This window comes from Schistocerca nitens, chromosome 2 (assembly GCF_023898315.1).
Source record: "Schistocerca nitens isolate TAMUIC-IGC-003100 chromosome 2, iqSchNite1.1, whole genome shotgun sequence".
In the NCBI taxonomy this organism is placed as follows: Eukaryota; Metazoa; Arthropoda; class Insecta; order Orthoptera; family Acrididae; genus Schistocerca; species Schistocerca nitens.
Window position 1 is genome coordinate 725,062,913 of NC_064615.1, and position 20,694 is coordinate 725,083,606.

Sequence of the window (20,694 nt, forward strand, 5' to 3'; positions counted from 1 at the left end):
ATTTTTTTGAATCCCTCTTTGGATAAGAAATTGTATAGTTCTGATAACTGTTGGACATGGTCCAGTCACATTAATGTGACCATCTGTCAGAAGTCTGAATAACCACATTTTGCCGTTCAGAGGGTGCAGGAAGAGAGTCTGGAAGATATTGACAGGGATTTGGAGCTATGCCAACTCCAATGCCAAGGCCAGCTGTGTTAGGTGTCTCGTTGATGATGCATGGTGCAAAGGGCCCGATCAAGGTGGCCCCACAGATTCTCAATTGGATTTAAATCTGGGGTGTATAGTAAACTCACTCTAGTGCTCTTTGAATGGTGCATGTACTCTGCTAGCTATGTGACACATTACATTGTCCTGTTGGTAGATGACATTCTTCCGAGGAAAAACAAACATGGTCCCCAAGGATAGATGCATACTTGCATTGATATATTGTGCCTTCCAGAATGATGATATCAACCAGACCATGCCATGAAAACATTCCCCAGACCATAATACTCCCTCCTCTAGCTTGGACCTTTCCAGTGATTGTTGCAGGGTGTTTACTTTCAGTCTGATGGAGCATAAAATTTGATTCATCTGAAAAGGCCACTTGTTGCCACTCAGTGCACTTCCAGTGGCCCTATTGGTGTGCAAATTCCAGGGATGAAAAACAGTCAGTGGTAGTGCCTGGTTGGTCGGAGCAGTTGTTCACTCCTGTCATCTGTGGCCCATGACAGTTGGTTCATCACCAGCTTTGGTCAATGCCATTTTTGGAAATACTTCCACCCTTGTCCCGAAAGCCAGTGATCATACTCCTTTTGGACATCAGGTATATTTCTCTGTTTCCACAATATAACCATGACTGCACTGTTTTCCGCATCTCCCTAACGCACTTCACCTACCCTCCACTGCTAGTCCTGCCATCTGACTTCTACAAGTGGTTAGCTTTGACGTCAAATGTAGGCAATAGTCAGTCACATTAGGAAACTAGCAGGATATATTGTTTATAGGCCTCATAGTTTCATCTTTGACAAGTGCAAACCTAGAGTCGTGGAGAAAAACCTCACAGTAGGGGTGTCAGTTAGTGCTCTATTGGCTTTGGTTCTTTAATGCTGATATGGACTCATGTTACTTGTAGTTATAATGTTCACCCATCTGTGTTTTTTGCCTTTTTCATGGCACTGATCAATCTAGTTTATTGTCTGGTTTGACACATAAGAAAGTATATTTCCTTATGTTATATATCACTGAGTGAAATGTTTATCTTTGCAGGATTGTTGATATCACATGTAATCGTTCTATTATTTTGACCGGTGAAGAAAACCCCATTATCTAAGACATCAGAGTTCCACCACTATACTATTTCATAATTTTCAAACGTATTTTAGTGGAGACTTGGCACAACATTACTTAGAATTTCAAACTGTCACTCACCATGTCTCACAGAAATATCTTACATATATTTGTCAAGCTTTAGTTCTCCATATGATTTACCTCATAAAATAATTTATTGGGACACTATGTTCTAATCAGTCATGAAGAGATATTTACATGGTACCATAGTCCTAATATTTATGTTGTGTACAGCTATTTTCATTTTCATCCTCATGATAAGAGTTTCATATTGTATCTCATTCTTTTTATTATGTTCATGCCAGACTTTGCTTGGAGTAAGACATAAAATAGTAAGTGACAAAAGCTGTCTGCCATTACTTTTGAATACATTATGGGAGAGGCAGTGATCAATGTCTTACAAATATTTACTATTAAAAACAGTCTTGATCACGATTTATTTATCAAGGTGACTGGTTTCGACCACTACTGTGGTCATCTTCAGACCTAAAAGTTGTATACAAAGCTTTAATTAGAGGGCTACATACATTAAAGAAAATACATAAAGCTATAAAATGATGAATTACCATTGAGTAGGAACCTCTTTCCGTTGGAGAATCACTACTGGAGAAACCAGTGCACGCCTTACTATATATAATGGAGGCTCCACCCACTTCTGACTGCATGATGTCATTACTAACCAATGAGTTATAAGTCGAATTACAATTTTAAAATTTCTTAGTTAAAAGAACATTGTCAAGAATTAAAAATAAATACACACTAAACTTAGCTTATTAAACAGCTATCGTCAATTAAGAAGTGTTAAAAATATTTAAATATGTAGGAAAAATGAACTTCGGTTTGGCAGTACATGAGCTGCCCTCTCAAGGCCTGTTAGTGAACTATTCGGAACCACTGGTTGCCATGGTGAAATTGGACGCCGTTGCAAAGATGAAGCAGCAGGCTTCTTTCCACTGAAGTTGTTGTAAAGTCAATAGGCGAATTAGTGGTTGCCATGGTGAGGACAAACGCCAGTGCAAAGATGTGGCAGCAGGCTTCTTTCCAACGAAGTTGTTGCGAAAGTGGAATGGCGAAGACTGGCACGTCAGACGATGTATTATTGAGCAGCAACATGTCTTTATTGAAACGATTTTCAATGAGTAAGCTGCAATAATCTTTAGCTGACATTTATACTACATGCTGCACAAATACGATACGAAGTAGTTGTCCGTATATATGAAATATTGTCTATGAAGTTGGTATGTAAATTACATGTGACAATTTTTAAAAGGCATGGCTATTCCTTAAGTTATATGCCAGTCTTATAAACAAATAAAAATAATGAAAATGGATGGAATTTAAAATTATAATATTATGAGCCGTAGTGTCAAAAATAAAAGGATGTGAATTACCAATATGCACTCTAAAAGCATATAAGCAAAAATTCTAAAACAGTCAGTCATAAAATAATGTTTGGTGAAATATAATTACAATGTAAAGATAAAATATTTCTTAAAAGTCTTCATAATTTTAAAAAACAAAGGACAGAAGAGTAAACGTTCTAAAGCAGATCATCGAAAAGCTCAAAGAAATGTTTGTCTTTGAACTGAAGTTGTTCGTTTAAAGCAGATAATGGATTAATTTTGTGAAGTGAAGTGAAAAGATTTAAAGCTTTGTATACAACTTGTAGGTCTGAAGATGACCACAGTAGTGGTCAAAACCGGTCACCTTGATAAATAAATCATGATCAAGACTGTTTTTAATAGTAAATATCTGTCTGCCATTGTCACATGCTGGAGTTGCTTTTGCTCTCTCACTGTTTTGTAGAAGGGTCGATTAAATAGTTTCGATTTTAGGACATTGCTGCAGAATAAATACAGTGTAGCATGAATCCACTGCAGGTATATAAACACTGATGTGTAGACAAGGGATTAATATGGTATTTGTGTCTTTTCGCTGTGTGTGCAGTAATTGCAAAGATTTGAACTATGGTGATGTTATTACCAAATGTGTCCAAAGAGGACTAACATGCTGTTATTCTTTTCTTGGCTGCTGAAGGACAAACAATGGTAGATTGTATATGGGGCAAAATGTCTGTTGAAAATCACTATTATGGAATGGTTCCATGAGGGATGCAGTTAGACACAATGTGCCAGTTTTTCTGGGAGGCCAGCATCACCTGTTACAGACAAGTGGGAGATACTTGAGCATCCATCCTTAGTCCTGATCTCTCTCTATGTGATTATCATGCCTTCAGTCCCTTAAAAAAGGCCTTGAAGGGCCATCGATTCCTGTCGGACAAGGATGCACAGAAGGCTGCTATGGACTTCTTTATGCAGTACCGCATGTTGTTTTACCAAACTGCCATTATCAGTCTGGTATATTAGTGGGATGATTCCCTCAAAGCCCATGGCAATTTAGCCTGGTTGTCACACCAATTATGGACTGTACAGCCCTCAAATGGAAACTTTTTGATCTCCCAGCATAATAACTGTAGTTCAGAGAGACAAGATTAGTGGTTACTTTTATGAACATACAAGAATGAATATTCATATGAAGTCAGCTTAGAGATGAAATATTGATTGAGAATCATCTTACACACGGAACGAACTGATTCTTCAGTATTTGAGTCGATATTGAATAAAAATATTGAAAAATTTAATGATTTCAAGAAATAATCCTCAGTGATCACAGAGGGATTATTATGAGGGGAGATTTGATGCAGCTGTGCTTCATAATGGTAATGTGCTGAGAACCCCTTTGCTGAGTTAATTTGTTACTTTAATCTTTCATTGTAATAGTTATTTTATACAAATTTGTGTTAAATCTAGGAAATGTGAACAAGTTTACGAAACGAACACATTCTTGTGGAGACCTCACTGAGAAGCATGTGGGAAGTGTGGTGAAATTATTTGGCTGGCTTGAGTTTCAACGAATGGGGAAGTTTATTACATTAAGAGACTCCTATGGCTCAACTCAGCTAGTTATACCAAAAGAGGTAAGTTTCAATTATTTTCTTTTTGTGGAAAGGTTCTACTGAAGAATCTAAATGAGAATTTATTTCTGTTGCAGAGAAGAGATCTCACTGATGTTATAAAAAATACCCCATATGAGTCCATCCTGTCTGCTACTGGAGTTGTTCAAGAAAGACCTCAAGGTCAGGAAAATACTGTAAGAAAATTTTGTTGCTCAAATTTTGTTTTGAAGATATGTAATTATTAACTGATTATGTGAGAACTATCATAGCAATGATAGATTTTAGATTAGTTTTATGATACGATGAACACGTTACTTATCATGTATGGTATGTTTAAAAGCATTTGCAGCGACTGTTTCTTGTAGTGCTTCCTTTGTGGATTAGGCACATTACAAGTTTTAACTTCAATCCATCTCTTTCTAGACCTTACAGTTGGCCTTCCATTAGGCTGCCACTGCAGTGTTAAAAATGGCAACTTGTACTTTGTCGTCTGTGTGTGTGCTGTCACCATTTGTATCGAGGAGCTCACCAGTTGTACAGTTGTATTCGGTGTAGAAGTGGGTTGTTCACAAAGGACCAGGTCCTAAGGAACAGTCATTCACCATTCACTTTGTTGAGTCTAGTTTCTGTTCGAACTCTTACAGTCAGTCTCTCATTGTTTCAGTTCCACTGCTCTTAGTTCAGTACCGAGTTGCCCATCCCTTTCTTCACTGCTTTCACCCATTCTTGACAAATTGCAGACTGTTCTCAAAGTATTGACTTCTGTTTCTTGGTCTCCACGACTGGCATTTTGTAACTTTCCCTTAATTGTATAGCATACATAAAAATTAGTTATTTAACTACTGACTCTTAGAATAACTTTAAATCTTTTTGTAAATTGTTGTATTAAAACTTTTTTCTTCCAAAAATGAAACATAATACATATAGGCTTGTACTTCTCAAGTTGGACGGGGGTGGGGGGTGGGGGAGGGAGGGGAAAGTTGTGACGAATTTGGGCCATGCAGAAAAAGGGGAAGGGGTGTGAATCAGACCCTACACTTTGAAAAAAAGTAAAAGCACATAAAACTGTACTTACATTTTATGTTAAAAAATATTTGTTAGAGGTAGCTGATTAGCCAGTGACTTTATTCCACTCCGCTTAATTATTAACATTACTACATTAGCTTCAATAATGTAACTGTTAAACCTTTTATGTACCAAACTTGTGAGGCAAATATGAGGAAAAATCACATTCAAAAAAGAAATTCTTATTATTTGAAAAGTCTCTATGCTCTGTAGCCTTATGGAGATACTCAAGACACAACTTAAAGGTCATACTGCTTGTAGTTTTTGTATATTATTTATTGTAGTGCTCCATGAGCTTGATAGTGCTCTCAGACCAATCATTTATAACTTTCAGCTGATTAAAGTGCAGTATTGGAATGGTTCCATTGATAAAGGGATGACTGCTTTCTGTTCTCATCTTTCACAAATTCTGATGATGTACTCCATCTCTGATGACTTCATCATCAACCTGATTTAAATACTAATCTTCATTTCTCATGTTTCTCATCTGGTCACAGCTGTCACTGCTTGCTCAGAAGCTCTCTTTCTCAAATAACTGACAACTGATTCCATGCATGAACCTTGGTTTTTGTTTCAGCTGCTGACTGATCCAAAACTGGCTGTCTTTTACAGTGCTAAAATGATGTGAGCTATGTCACCAAGTGAGCTATGTCACCCCCCCACCCCCACCCCACCCCCAAGAGTGGGGGGGGGGGGGGAGACAGAGAGAGAGAGAGAGAGAGAGAGAGAGGGGGGGGGGGGGAGAGAGAGTGTTTTCATAAACATTATGAATTTTCATTTTCAATAATTTCTGATGTAGTTTTTACCCACAATTTGAATACATGGTCGTCGTATGGTACAACATTCCTACTTTTCCATTTCAACTATTTAAAGCCCATGATAGCATTTCACAATTATATACAAAATGGATGATTAAATATAAAAGGTCACCATTGAACTAGTCGCCAAAGAAGATAGAGTTTGTCCATTCTACTCCTGTCTCTCACTCTCAATCAGCCATCCTTCCCCCTAGCCCTCCATTTGTCTCCTAGGCCTATTTTCCTGTTACCCACTTCTCTGATACAATAATTCCTCACTTTAGTCAGGCTGCAGTGAATGTACAGTGTAGCAGCCAAGGTCTATGTGCATGTATGAAAATGTGTGTGTGTGTGTGTGTGTGTGTGTGTGTGTGTGTGTGTGTGTTTATTCCATACTATTTAGCTCTGTGGGAGGACATTGTCTGAAAGCTTACCAACATGTCCATTCTTTTTTTGTGTGTCATTGACACCTAAGCCATAAAATGAATTGCCTTTATTCCTTTCATTATGTATATTCCACTAAGAACATTTCTTTACCATATTTGACTTGGACTGAAGTTTGATTGTTGAGTAAGATCGTCATCCTCTTATGTTTGTTTCTCTTGATAGCTATGATATTTTTCTTTTGTTCTGATATATTCAGGTCCGGCTCCAATTTTAGCTTCTGTAGTCAGTGAGTAGATCTTTGAATATTATCCATTGTTTCTTGTATTACAAATTAATAAGTGTATTTAAATACCTTCATTTCCTAGATATATTCCTGGTGGTCTATGTTTCCTGTTTCTTGATGGTACAGTGAGTGTAAATATTGAAAAGAATTGGAGAAAGGCTGCCACCTTTCTTTAGTTCTATTTTTTAATTTTTTTTCAATAATATTGTTGCAGCATTTAACAGATTTGCTTCTATAAACTTACCCTGTAGTGCATTTATCAGACATGGAGAATTATATACTACGGCCTTTATTAGAAAGCTTTCTTTATATATCTACATACCCCCCCCTCTCTCTCCACTCCCCCCCTCCCCTCCCCCCTCTCCCCTCTCCCCTCTCTCCCCCTCCTCTCGCTCCCACCACTCTCTCTTCCCACCCCTCTCTCTTCCCACCCCTCTCTCTTCCCACCCCTCTCTCTTCCCACCCCCCTCGCTTCCCCTCACCCCCTTCTCTTCCCCTCACCCCCTTCTCTTCCCCTCACCCCCTTCTCTTCCCCTCACCCCCTTCTCTTCCCCTCACCCCCTTCTCTTCCCCTCACCCCCTTCTCTTCCCCTCACCCCCCCCGTCTTTTCCCCTCACCCCCCCCCCGTCTTTTCCCCTCACCCCCCCGTCTTTTCCCCTCACCCCCCCGTCTTTTCCCCTCACCCCCCCCCCGTCTTTTCCCCTCACCCCCGTCTCTTCCCCTTAAAAAATTTTATTGTATTCTACTTCCGTCATTTTAACTTAGCCTCAGGCAATGGTGTGAGCAGTTACTAAAACTGTGCCACAGTACTTGTTACTGGCTCCCATGCTATTATGCTGATCCAGGGATGCCACCGTTGTATAGCTGAGTGAGAGATGCCAATTTTCGGCTGCAAACTTGCTAATGCGAAGACCGGGTGCATCACGTGAGGTACGCAAGAGGGTCGGCAAGGTAGCGGCTGCAATAGCGGGTCGCTCTCTTGCCTGCCTGCTTCCTTACCCTCTGGACATGTCCACCAGTCCTTCCTATTGAGAGTGAAATGCCTTTTCCACACCATGTGTGGTTCGCTCTGCAGCAATAGGCAGTTTTCATGAATATTATATTCCTTAGTGGTAGTTCTTGGGAATAAAATACATTTTTTTCCCTGAATTCTGGAATTTCTCATTTTATGTGTGGGGGAAAAACACCCTAGATGCCCACCTGATACCATCCTGACATGTACAGTAGTGACAGTAGTCGGAGTCCCAAGGTAAACATAGCTAAGTATGTATTTAAGTGTTTGTTCGGATGCAGACTCTTTACACCATACACCACCATTCTCACCCCAGCCTTCACAGGACGAATTTACGCCACCAGCCTAGTTCAAAAGCAGATTTCCTGGACCATCACATCCAATCCTGGTACTGTTGATGCCTCCAAAAAACAACTTAGGAGCAATACCATCACTCGTCACTCAGTATTGTACAGTTCTTGAAAGTATTAAACAGCTACTTCGGCAATGCTGTGACTTCCTAAAATTATGCCCTGAAATGAGATCTATTCTGTCTGAGATTTTGCCCACCACACCTAAATAGCTTTTCATTGCCCTCTCAATCTCCACAGTATCCCTGTCAGGCTCCATGCTCCTTCTGCACCCACCTCCCTGCCCTATGCCTCCTGCCCCTGTAAATGTCACCACTGCAGGACTAGCCCTATGCTCCCTCCTAATACCACCTGCACCAGGCCTATAACTGGCAAAACATATATTACCAAAGGGAGAGCCACTTGTGAAACAACATGTCGTATACCAGCTGTTATGTAAACAGTGTTCACACCTGTTACATCGGCATGACTACCTCTAAATTGTCAGTTAGGATGAATGGGCATAAACAAAGGGTGTATACTGACAAAACACAATATCCTCTTGCAGAGCATGCTCTAAAACATGACAGTCATAACCTCAGTGCTTGTTTCACCACACACGTCGTCTGGATTCTTCACCCAGACATCAGTTTCTGAGAAATCCACGGGTGGATTTGGGACCTAACTGTGTTGTAGTTGTCAGTATGAGACTTTACTGTGAACGAATAGAAAAAATGTTAAGACAATATCTTCTTTGCAGATTTCTAATTTTTCCAGGATATGAAGACTGGGGGTGTAGAAGTTCATATTTCTGATTTGAATGTAGTGAGTTTGGCAAAAAACCAGTTGCCCTTCAGCATTCGAGACTTCAATAAGGTAAGTTCTTATAAAATTATATTTGTATCAGTTTGAAACTGTGTTTAAATGTTGCTAAGAAAATTTCAGAATTTGGCTTTAATTTTTGCATTCATTGGAGATACATTCCATTATTATGTTTTGTAATACTTCATTTCCTAGTTTTGTGTGGAACTGTGTACATTTTTCCATGCCACTCAAATAATATAAAAAACAACTTCCATGTAATTTTATTTTTCACATAAGGCTGCAACATAAAATTATGCTTAGATGGAGAGGGAATTGGAAGGAATCTGGAGCAGTGAAGTATTGGAAATCACAAGCAATTAGAACGCCAGTCAGAATGAATGAGTACTGTAGGATAACAGGAAATCAAAAACAAATCAAAGCCATTGTGAACCAATTCCATTGTACTGAGAGAGATGTGCATAAAAGTAATCAAAAATAAAAATGTTGCATCTTTGTACTAAAACTGTAATGATGTGTAACCAAATGCTGTAAATATAGTATGCATGTGACTGCTTAATGAGCTGCATGGGACTTTAAAATCACTCACCAGAGGCTGTATATGACTCTTAAGTTCCTAGCCTCTGAATCAATATTGACACTGTAGGATGTTAAATCCCTTGCCCTCCCTCCTTTTGTTTGGCACTTAGTGCTGGAAATGGCCAGGAATAGTGCCAGGACCAGTGAAGCGGAAGGGGGAGGTGTGCTGCCGATATCGTCATCCTTCTCCTTCTGTCTGACGTCAGCAATTGGACCAGCCTACAGTGGCATAAGCGTGTAGGATGATCCTGGCTGGTCCAATGGTTGCGAAGCACTGCTTGAGCCCACATCCACAGGGGCGGGTGTTGGGAGGGCTGGAACAGTAGGTAAGGTTCTGTGCCTATAGGCACCCATCATTGCTGTATCATCCCTTTGCTGGCTGCTGCGAGTTGCAGCGGGGTTTGAGGCTGTAACGCCACTGCAGCCAGAATGTTGATATGGGCGTTCATTGGAGCAGGATGGGTCAACAGTCGCCAACTGGGGTATCCGAGTCTCTGGCATCCTGACTGTGTGTTGCTGATTGATCACTTTTCGTGATGGAAGTTGCTACTGTAGCTGATTCCAGCTGTTCTTGTTCAGTCACAACTTCAAGAAGTTTATGAGCGTCCATGTCTGTCAAACTCTTCTGATGCAGTTAGTCAATGGCCTCCCAACAGTCTCCTTAGTAACTCATTACAGTAGTTATCATTAACTCTACTACGGAGCAAAATCAACATCTCATGGATAAAACACTATTTGATCTTCACCCTTTGTATGACGACTCACTCACATTGTGTTTGGTGGACAAGCTCTTAACATGAACATACAAAGAAGTCTTAATGCCGCTGACATTCTTGTCCATTGGATATTCGGGTCATTGGTATTTCTTGGAGCAGCGTATGCCACAGTCATATCTTTCCTGCAATTGAGGGTCATCTCTTTCCTGCAATTGAGAGTGGCATCAGGCATAGTTCGATCAAACGCACCACTGAACAAAGCACAAAAGGAAAACCTCAGACGGGCATACATCATCATCATCATCATCATCTTCTTCATCAACAACAACAACAACAACAACAACAAAAGTTATTTAAAGGATGTATGATCCCAACTAGGGGTAACTTAAAATCCTTGAACTCCTCTTCCCACTAATATGAAACATGTCAAGCTTATTCATTTAATGTTACTACAGAATGTGATTTTCCCACCAGTCCCCTACATCCATCAGAATTATTACTAATAAAATCAAGGAAAATCTAGTACCCTCACACTTGCCACCCTTTGTAAATGAATGAGCATTGAAAGCATTACCCTAGTAAGATGAACTATAAACTAGCGTAGAACTAACTTTGATACATCACATAGCAATATTGTCTTTTAATTAAGCTTACATGTTTTCCTTATATCAACAACCATATTCCTCAGTTCTCACAGTTTGCTTGTATTAAATTATCCAGATATCAAATGCATCAATATACACATCAAGACTTGATATTATTCAAGCAATAGTTTGGTTCATCTTAAGTTTGTAAATGTATTGTTGTGATTCATGTAAATTTATGTTCACCTTGCTAGTTAATTACTAAGTAAGAAAATAAGTAAAATTCTTTTTAAACAAACAGTAACACTAAAATTGTAGTATAGTAATTACACAAGAAATCCTGTTTGTCTCATCTGTGGTAGTACAGAGGTACCATGCAGTTGAATGTATTATGTAAAGCATATGTATACACATTTCGCATCTGGTTGCTCAGATTAATTCAGTTACAATAATCACATGCACAAATGCTGACATCCATTAATATGATGATCTCCAATGGAAATAATCATCTGTGGGATTGTTTGTTTATTCAACGAATTGCAGCAGACCCACAGGTTGTTCATTAAAACTGTTATATGAGTTGCCAATGAGGTATGTAAAGTGACAGAGAAAGCGTTCCACACTTATATTCCATAGGAATTAAAGGGAAAATTGAAACCGAACCTGGGTGTGACTCAATTAAATTTCCATTATAAAAATTTACATAATAATGTATGGAACATGACAAGGTTATGTGCAAATTTTGTCTCCTTGGTGCGTACTCTTAAAAACTTTTCATGTTAAGCATTCACTAGATTATAAACATTACTTAATGCTTACGCATTGTTTGGGCCGGATGCAGTAGCAGTGTACCATGGCACTTGAAATGGGAAAATTGAGGAATGGTTTAAGCTTAATTTGGCCATATTGTTTACAATATTAATAATAGCTGTGATAGCCTGTACTATCAGAGCCCATACCTGTTAAACATGTGTTGCCTGCAGTAAGGAATTCCTTTCAGATTCATTATGCCCTAGTTATAGGTACAAGTGCTTCAATAATAAGAACAATTTCCTTCTGTTCCTGCATACATAAATTACTGAAACCAGTATCAGTGACAAGGGGAAAACCTTTATGGGGGGGAGCACTGGACTCGCATTCGGGAGGACGATGGTTCAATCCCGCGTCCGGCCATCCTGATTTAGGTTTTCCGTGATTTCCCTAAATCGCTCCAGGCAAATGCCGGGATGGTTCCTCTGAAAGGGCACGGCCGACTTCCTTCCGCATCCTTCCCTAATCCGATGAGACCGATGACCACGCTGTCTGGTCTCCTTCCCCAAAACCAACCAACCAACCTTTATGGGGGGGAGATACACTGATGTCAAGAATTAAGGCAACAAACCACTATTTCCCAGTCCCGTGTATAACCATACAGACTGTCAACAGATGTCTGTACAATTGTGTTCTGTATGAAAGATGGCATTCCAGTCAATGGACAACCATGCCAACGATGAGTCAGGGCACCTACCAAACGGGTAGTGTTTGCCAAGTAATCCCACATTCACAATAGCTGTGTATACAGTTACAGACAATGCATTATGGCACAGAGAAGACACCTACCAGACTCTCGGCAGTGGAAGGCCAAAGGAAGAATGGAAGCAGGACAGTTGCAAACTGGCGTGTCCTGATCACTTAATGTGAGTGGTTCTGTTGTTTCTTGGATGTGATAACAGTTTATATAGACCAAAATTGTATCCCGAAGACCAGGGCAGGGATGACCACTTGTGACTACAGAAAGAGAGAACCAATAATTGGCTGTAAGGGCACGACAGTACCTCCTCAGTACTGCACGCCAACTGGCATATGACCTTACAGCATCCTCTGGGCATGTTGTTCGAGGATAACGGTGTACAGAAGGCTTTGGCAGAGTTGCCTTTATTGGCGGAGAGCTGATGTATGTGTACCTCTGACATTTTCATGGAAGAGAACATCTAGAGTGGAGTCATCAACATGCCACCTGGACGATCAAATAGTGGGCCAATGTTCTTTTCGATGAGTTGCAGTTTGGTGTGGAGAGCGACTCTCAATGCATTCGCATCTGGAGAGAACATGGGATGCAATTTTGGGACCCAAATATTGTGGAAAGAGACCAATTGAGGAAGATCCCTAATATTGTGGGCAGGAATTATGTTGATCACTCCCACAGGCACAACAGCTGTGTATACAGTCACAGATGATGCAGTATGGCAAAGAGAAGACACTTACCAGACTCTCTGCATTGGAGGAAGAATGGGAGCAGGACAGTTGCACACTGGTGGGGCCTGATCGCTTAATGTGAATCGTTCTGTTGTGTCTTGGATGTGATAACAGTTTATATAGAACAAAACTGTATCCCAAAGACCATGAAATTGTATGGTGATCAGCAAGGTTTAACTGCTGCCAGGTATCTGACAAGATCTTGGGACATCATGTGCAGTTGTTGCAAGTTGCTGTGGACCCAGACTTTGTATTGATGGGCGATAATGCTCGATGTCATAGAGCACGGCGATTGATATTTTCTTAGAAATGGTAGATATTGCACACATGGCAGGGCCTGCTTGCTCTCCCGATTTGAATCCCATAGAACGTGTCTGGGATGAACTAGGGAGATGAATTGCATTATGTCAGCATCCACCAACTATTCCCCAAGACTTGTGAGCAGCTTTGCGGGAAGAAAGGGTGCTATTGCCTCAACATGAGATTGATGACATCATTCACAGCATGCCCCATTGTTGTAAGGCATGTATTGTTGCCATAGGTGGTCACACCCCATACTGAGCACATAAACCAGTTATCAGAATGCTTGTGCAAATCAGTTAAGGTGGGGAAGAACTAAGAACATTTTTGTCTACCATTTACATGCTGCAGTTGTTTATGTTCTGTATACTTTACATTGTTTCTTCTTTACTATCACCTGTTAATAGTGTTTTATGGTAAAATAAACGCAACCATGCAAAATTTCTGTTTGTTGCTTTAATTTTCGACACCAGTGTAAATAGAATGGATTGGTCCACCGCCCAACCTAACACTTCACATTAAAGTCACTTCTGAATCTAAACATTATTATTCATTTTATTTTCTTACTTCAAATTTTGGGCCTCCTCATTTTTCTGTGTTAGAAGTAGTGGTAGTAGCAATAATTGGATACATAAGTGTAGAAAGGTGCTAAGTGCCAAATTCATGATAAATGTCATAAGTGATTTGAAAGGTGCAGGATACTGAGGAGGATTACATATGAAAAGTGCTATGTCGACCGCAATTTACAGTGTGGTTTCAGTTGCCTGAGACTGCAGAGTGTGTGTGTGTGTGTGTGTGTGTGTGTGTGTGTGTGTGTGTGTGTGTTTTGTTGAAGAAGGGCTTAGTGGCTGAAAACTTTTGTACCTATCTGCGACTCAGCATTTCCGCTATATGGTGAATAACAACCTTCCTTCTCATAATATTGTTACATTCCATCCTGGATTTGCCATTGTTTGACTTTTGATGTCTGTCATTTTTTGGTGTAAACTGCATTTGTTGCTAAGAGGATTTCCTGTCATATGTCACATTCTATGCCTGCTACTGCCATGTTATGTTGTCTCTGTTAACACACGATTAAACCATATACCAAATTAGACTAATTTGGGACATGACAATCAAACAGGCAGAAAAAAAACTTTAAAAATAACAATGGAAACTCCAGGTAAGAATATCAACAATGTAGGAAAAGATGATTGCTAAATACTGTAAAGAAGACACGTCAAGTTGCAGACAGGCACAATTAAGTCACTCACATATAACTTTCGGCCACAGCCTTCATCAGTAAACGTGTGTACGTGTGTGTGTGTGTGTGTGTGTGTGTGTGTGTGTGTGTGTGTTTTAAAGACCTCCATAACACCATCATGTTTCACAAGATTCCATTGTCAACAAACATCAGTTTATTTCTTGTTGCAAAAAAGTATTTTTAAAGTTTAACAATGCAGGAAAAGATAGATAAGTAGCAATCTGTCTTTTCCTACATTGTTAAACTTTAAAAATACTTTTTTTTTTTTTTACAAGAAACAGACTGATGTTTATTGACAAGTAGTAAAAGTGCTTGTATTTTGAAATACATCAATTTACAAATTTCTTATCCAACTTTAGGAGTATAAAATAACATGAAAACTAAGACTCACAAAAATGCTATGGACTCCTAGAAAATTACAGACTTTATTTAAGATAGGATACTTTCCACTTGCTTGCCTGAGAGATAGCCCATATGGTGAGCTTGCAGCCTGACTGGCCAGCAAAAGGCACACATTCTCAGACTGGCCACAGTTGCATCAACGACAAATCTGACACATTTGAGTCCACAAGTAGAACTGGCACATACTGGAAATTGAGTAAAACAAAACTGAAAAAGTAAGGCCCTACACTACATAAATACTGACTTCTCAAATGTGTGCAGAAACTGTTGAAGGCCTAGACCCGTGGTAGGCAACTGGTGGACCACAGTCCATATCTGGGCCATGGAAGGACAAGAACTGGATAACCAAAAATTTCTTTAAAACCTATATTACTCAGGTAAATTATTTAAAAAAATATTTTCTGTGGATAACAAAATGTTTCTATGCCATTCATATAATTTTTTATTATATTTTACAACTAATTGTGTGACTGATTTTAGTTCTTAATGGTTAGTACATAAATTAAATACATAGTTGCTATGCTGTGTAGCGCAGAAGACACGTTATGTTGATCCACATAAAATCTATGCACACCCGAAGGCAATACAAGAATTTTATTTAATGAAATAGGAAATTTTATAAATTATCTCTGGTTCCAGCAACCTATGAATCCTCTTTTAATCAAAGCAGACATATTCATTTTAACATAATTTTTGTGATCTTAGCTTGAACAAAGCTTATGCCACTGTACAAAACTTTGATGTGAAATGATAATTTTGTTGTTAGGGGTGGTATATATGGTGATGGCAACCTATGACGTGAAAGTGGCTCCTCTGTGGTGCATCGACATACACTTTGACACAGAAGCTTCTCCTTTGCAATGTGTTGGCACGTGATTTGTGCCATGCAACAGTATCTTTATAAAGAACAAATTTAAGTAAATTAGATGAATTTTATCATCACTTCAGCAGTAGTTGCAATCTCGTATGGCATTGTTCTTAATTTGTTTTGTTACTTTCAAGGCTTATAATGTTTTTTTGCATTGATATGGATCATAAAATGTGTAAAGTTGATAGTGAAAATATGATTTTTTTGAAAGAATGGACTGAACAATATTGTTTTATGCTGCAAGATATGCCTGGAGCTGTTCTGATTTGCCTCGTATGCAACAAAACTGTCACTGTTGTTAAAACTGCCAATTGAAAGCAACACTACAAAACAACTCATCAGCAGTTCCATAAAAAATTTCCTCTGGTAATAAATCAATCAAGAGGGCTAGGTGAGTATTTCTGCTAGAAACAGCAAATAGACAGCTGTTAAAATCAGACTTAGATAATGAATTTACATCATTCAGTTCAGTATGATGGATGTAGAGGAGTTGTGGACAAAGTTTAAAGGGATTGTAAATCATACTCTGCAGAAGAATGTCTTGAGTAAGTGGGTTAACGGGAAGACCCACTGCGGTTTAACAATGAAGTTCAAAAAATGCCAAGGAAGCAAAGACTGTTGCACTCTCAGTTCAAAAGAGAATGCGCTAATGCCGACAGGCAGATGCTAAGAGAAATTTGTGTCTGTGTAAAAAGATCAATGCTTACAACAACCACCTCTGTCAGAGCCCAAGAAAGTTCTGGTCCTTCATAAAATTGCTAAGTGGGTCCAACACTACTATCCACTCACACATAGACCAGTTGTGACAACGCAAGGTGGGATGATTTTACTTCCACTCTTGTTTTGCCATCTGCCTACTTAAATTCATTTTTTCAATTTTAACTAATTACCATTAACATGTGCGAGTATAATCTGCACTTTCGTAAAAGAGAAAGGTTGGCCCTCAGCTTTAAAGAATCTAAGACCAGGTCTAATTTTGTGCTTAGTTTTATGTAAGTAATTGATTTCCTAATTTATTTTCACTAATCTTAATTAAAACTTTCATTCTAGGACGAAATCAGTAATTGTTTTGTAACTTAAATTCTGTTGTTGAAATATAAACAGATATAACTTCTGTACTAATTATAAACATTTGAAGGAACAACTAATAGTATTCTTAAAGGATCTATTTGACTCTATTCGAAAACATGTTAGCAAAGCCATTCTTTAATTAATTAACAGTTTTGTCAAAAGTCTTGTTTGCATAACGATATTTCTTAATTTCATGATTTAAATAAATAATTCGCCTAAAGCTTATAGTAGAAGAAACTGTTAAAAGGAACGACTTTTTCGATGTATTCAGTTAATTTACTGAGTTACATTTTAATTGTAATTTCTGTAGATTTAACTTTGAACAATGTGTAGTTTCGGCCCTTATTATTTTGAGGATATATAAGGGCCCGATTTTTGGTCACAAAAGTCAGTCCATGGCAGAGGAACCTGTGTTGGTTAGAACAACAACATTCATCAGCTTAACAGTGAAATAAATGTTACATCAATAGGCCGTGTGTTAAACCAATGACAGTGTCTGCTCCATACATACCTTCAAGAAGGGAAATGCTCGATCGTTCATTGGGAGAATTTTAGAAAAGTATGGTTCATCTGTAAAGGATACTGCACACAGGACACTTATGAGACCCATTGTTGAGTACTGTTAGAGTGTTTGGGAACTGCACCAGATCAGATTAAAGGCAATTCAGGGGCAGGCTGTTAGATTTGTTACCGGTAAGTTTGAATAAGAGAAAATTTAGAGAACTGGCATCTGAGGCAGACTGCAGGAAGGTTCTATTGCTACCAATATACACACTTCGTGTAAGGACCATGAAGATAAGATTAGAGAGATTAGGGCTCGTACGAAGGCATATATACAGTTGTTTTTCCGTCACTCTATTTGCAAGTCGAGTGGGAAAGGAAACGACTAGTTGTGGTACAGGATACTCTCTGCTAAGCATCACACAGTGGCTTGCAAAATGTGTGTGTAGGTGGAGATATAGAAGCTTATCAACGAAAATTTCAGGCATATCTAGCTTTTTACAGAAAAAGCATGGCCTTACTAAATTGCACTGAGCACGCAAGAAAAATCTGATGAAGCAGCATTATGCGTATGTTGGACACTAAATAAACACCAGAAGCCATTTTCAGACAGAGAACATTAAAAAATGTATGTTGGAAGCGGCCACAGCACCTTTTGAAGAGAAAAAGAATATTGTTGCCACAATACAAGGTATTCCATTGTCAGCCACAAGCTATACTATAAAAACTGTGATTTGAGCTGTTGACAATAAAAGTAGTGTGTAGTGTGCTTGAACTTTAGCAGAATATACCTTGCCACTTTATTGCACTTAATGGGTCAAATATCTATTTTCGTGCAGTTTCGTCGTCGATAAACATCAAATATCTATTTTTGTGCAGTTTTTTGTATATTGGAAATAAAGCATTTAGGGAAGAATTGCTAGCAGTATTGCCTTTTAAAGGCAAAACTCATGGCCTCACATTGATCAGCTAAGGAAAGGGGCGAGTAAAGAGAATCAAGAATAAGAAAGAAAGCTGGGCTACTTCCTTATCAGCACCATCTTGAAGACTCTCCTCAACTAAGCTGCTCCTCGCATGAACTTAATTTTTAAAAATTGTCTCAAGACTGCAGTTGTAGTTTCTCCCATTGGTTTTTGAACACAATAATCCATACATATTGTATTTCATATTATTTTGTGAGTGAAAATTCATACAAAAATTATTAAGAAACAGGAGTGGCTTTTTTAAGCTGTGATAAAATTTTTTAAAAGTAACTGGACCTCACCTAAAATTACTTGCCGCCCTGGCAAAGACCACAGAAATGTAGACCGCTCATGACATCATTGTGTTGAAACCAGCACCTCAATCAGCTGACTAGTGGCAGCATTCATTTGTGGTTGACTTCTAGAATACTGTTGAGTGTATTGTATTATTTACAGTAAAGATAATTTATTACAGTGGTGAAATTTCTTGAAAATATATTGGTCCTCAGATCTAAACCTCAGTGAATGACAAAGAATTTGAGATGACAGAATTTTAGTATCAAACTCCCTGCAAGAGTTTTGTCTATAATCAACTTTTCTTCTATATTATGCACAGTATATTGATATTGTGTGCTACATTAAGCAAAAAGTTGTTAAATGTAAGTGCTTACTTTGTCTAAAAACTGAATATCATGGATAGAAATGGATGTCATTTCTTCTAAAAGCATACAAATATTTAGACATTATTTTGAGAAATTGCCAGAAAACTAAATGATTCATTTTGTAACAGACCCAGGAATTCACGGAAGAACTGTAATCCCATTGCTTGTAAAAAGGAGAGAGCTGTTAATACAATGTTTGAAAATTTTTCTTAGCATTTCATGTGGTTAAATATAAAAATTGTATTCATTGAGCTATTATTGGGAGTTCGAGAGAAACTGGGTTAAATGTACTACTACTGTGTAATACTAATACAAGAAGCCTTTTCAAATGTTGAAATCGGCTTGATTTAATTTTAAATGAGAAAAACTATAACTGTTGGCTCCACTTCATGTAGAGCTCAAATGTTTGCTCTCTGTCACATGGCTTATATCTTTGTTCAGACTATAACATGGCAAAGATAGGGGTATGTGTGATCTGCAAGTATCTGTAGTATTAAGACTGAAAGAAACAGCATTCCTGTCATTCACAGATCTGTGAACTGTAGTCTGCAGACCTGTGTTCACAGTCGTGCTGAGTGAAATATTAATAATGGTGAAAGAACTTTTTGATTTTGTGTCTTGTAAATTTTTATATCAAAATTGTGAGAATTGGTTGCAATTGTAGTTCTTCAATCAATTGCTTAGCACAACTACTTTTCAAATTTTTGGACAGATGCTTTTCAGATGCTGTATTTCCCTGAACTGTAATTTCTTGGAATTTATCCTAAAGATATTCCATGAGCACTGATATAAACAAATTGTTATTGTTATTATATTAAAACATATATATTACATTTTTATTATTAGTAAATCATAGGTATCTGTGTTACATTAGAAATAGCATAATATATATGGGGGGGGGGGGGGGGGAGATGGTAGATGGTAACAAACTGTGATGCCCTCCCCCAGAACTGAACTTTGACCTGTGCCTTTCTACACACTACAGGTACTGCACTGCAAATTTTTTCCAAAACATCGGAGGAAATGTGGCTGATGACTCTTAGAGAGATGCCCGATGTAAATGAAAATGACCATCTCTTACTTGTGATAACATTGTCATGTCATCCTGAAGTAATCTTGTAAATTAAGATAACCATCTCTTACTTGTGGTAACATTGTTGTGTCATCCTGAAGCAGTAAAATTTTGTACTGATGGTATCAATCCCATTGCTATGTTACTAGTTGCAAGACTATCACTAATAGTTATGTGAGAATCCACTAAGAGCAGAAGTGTTTCCACATACTATAGCCTGGTGGTGGGACAGTGCTCAGTGGCAAGGACCAATGTACCATGTGACACTCCAGCCAGTAGTGTCATTCTGCCATGTTAGCCTGTAGCATGCATTTTGAGATTTGTGTGGAACATATAGCATTGATTTGCATGTTAATTTCGGTATGATGAGATTACTTGGCCACTGTCGTGTTCATCATGGGTGGCATAAAGCAAACACAACAAGTATTACAGTAAGAAGCAACAGAGGTAGTTTCCCATGCATGTAAATTCTGCTAGGTAGAGTCAGAAGCAGAAACGTTGGCCCAGTTTAGTAT

At 38.5% G+C, this 20,694-nt stretch overlaps 1 protein-coding gene across 3 annotated transcripts in view; it reads left to right on the forward strand.

Annotated features, from left to right (window-relative positions):
• The window catches only part of LOC126236919 (aspartate--tRNA ligase, mitochondrial), a 161,727-nt gene that overhangs the window by 62,511 nt on the left and 78,522 nt on the right, over positions 1-20,694 (forward strand). For all 3 annotated transcript variants that reach the window (XM_049946575.1, XM_049946574.1, XM_049946576.1), the window contains exons 3-5: positions 4,143-4,309; positions 4,384-4,482; positions 8,940-9,038. In XM_049946575.1, the coding sequence (XP_049802532.1) occupies positions 4,143-4,309; positions 4,384-4,482; positions 8,940-9,038 (365 nt within the window). The remainder of the gene's footprint in view (positions 1-4,142; positions 4,310-4,383; positions 4,483-8,939; positions 9,039-20,694) is intronic.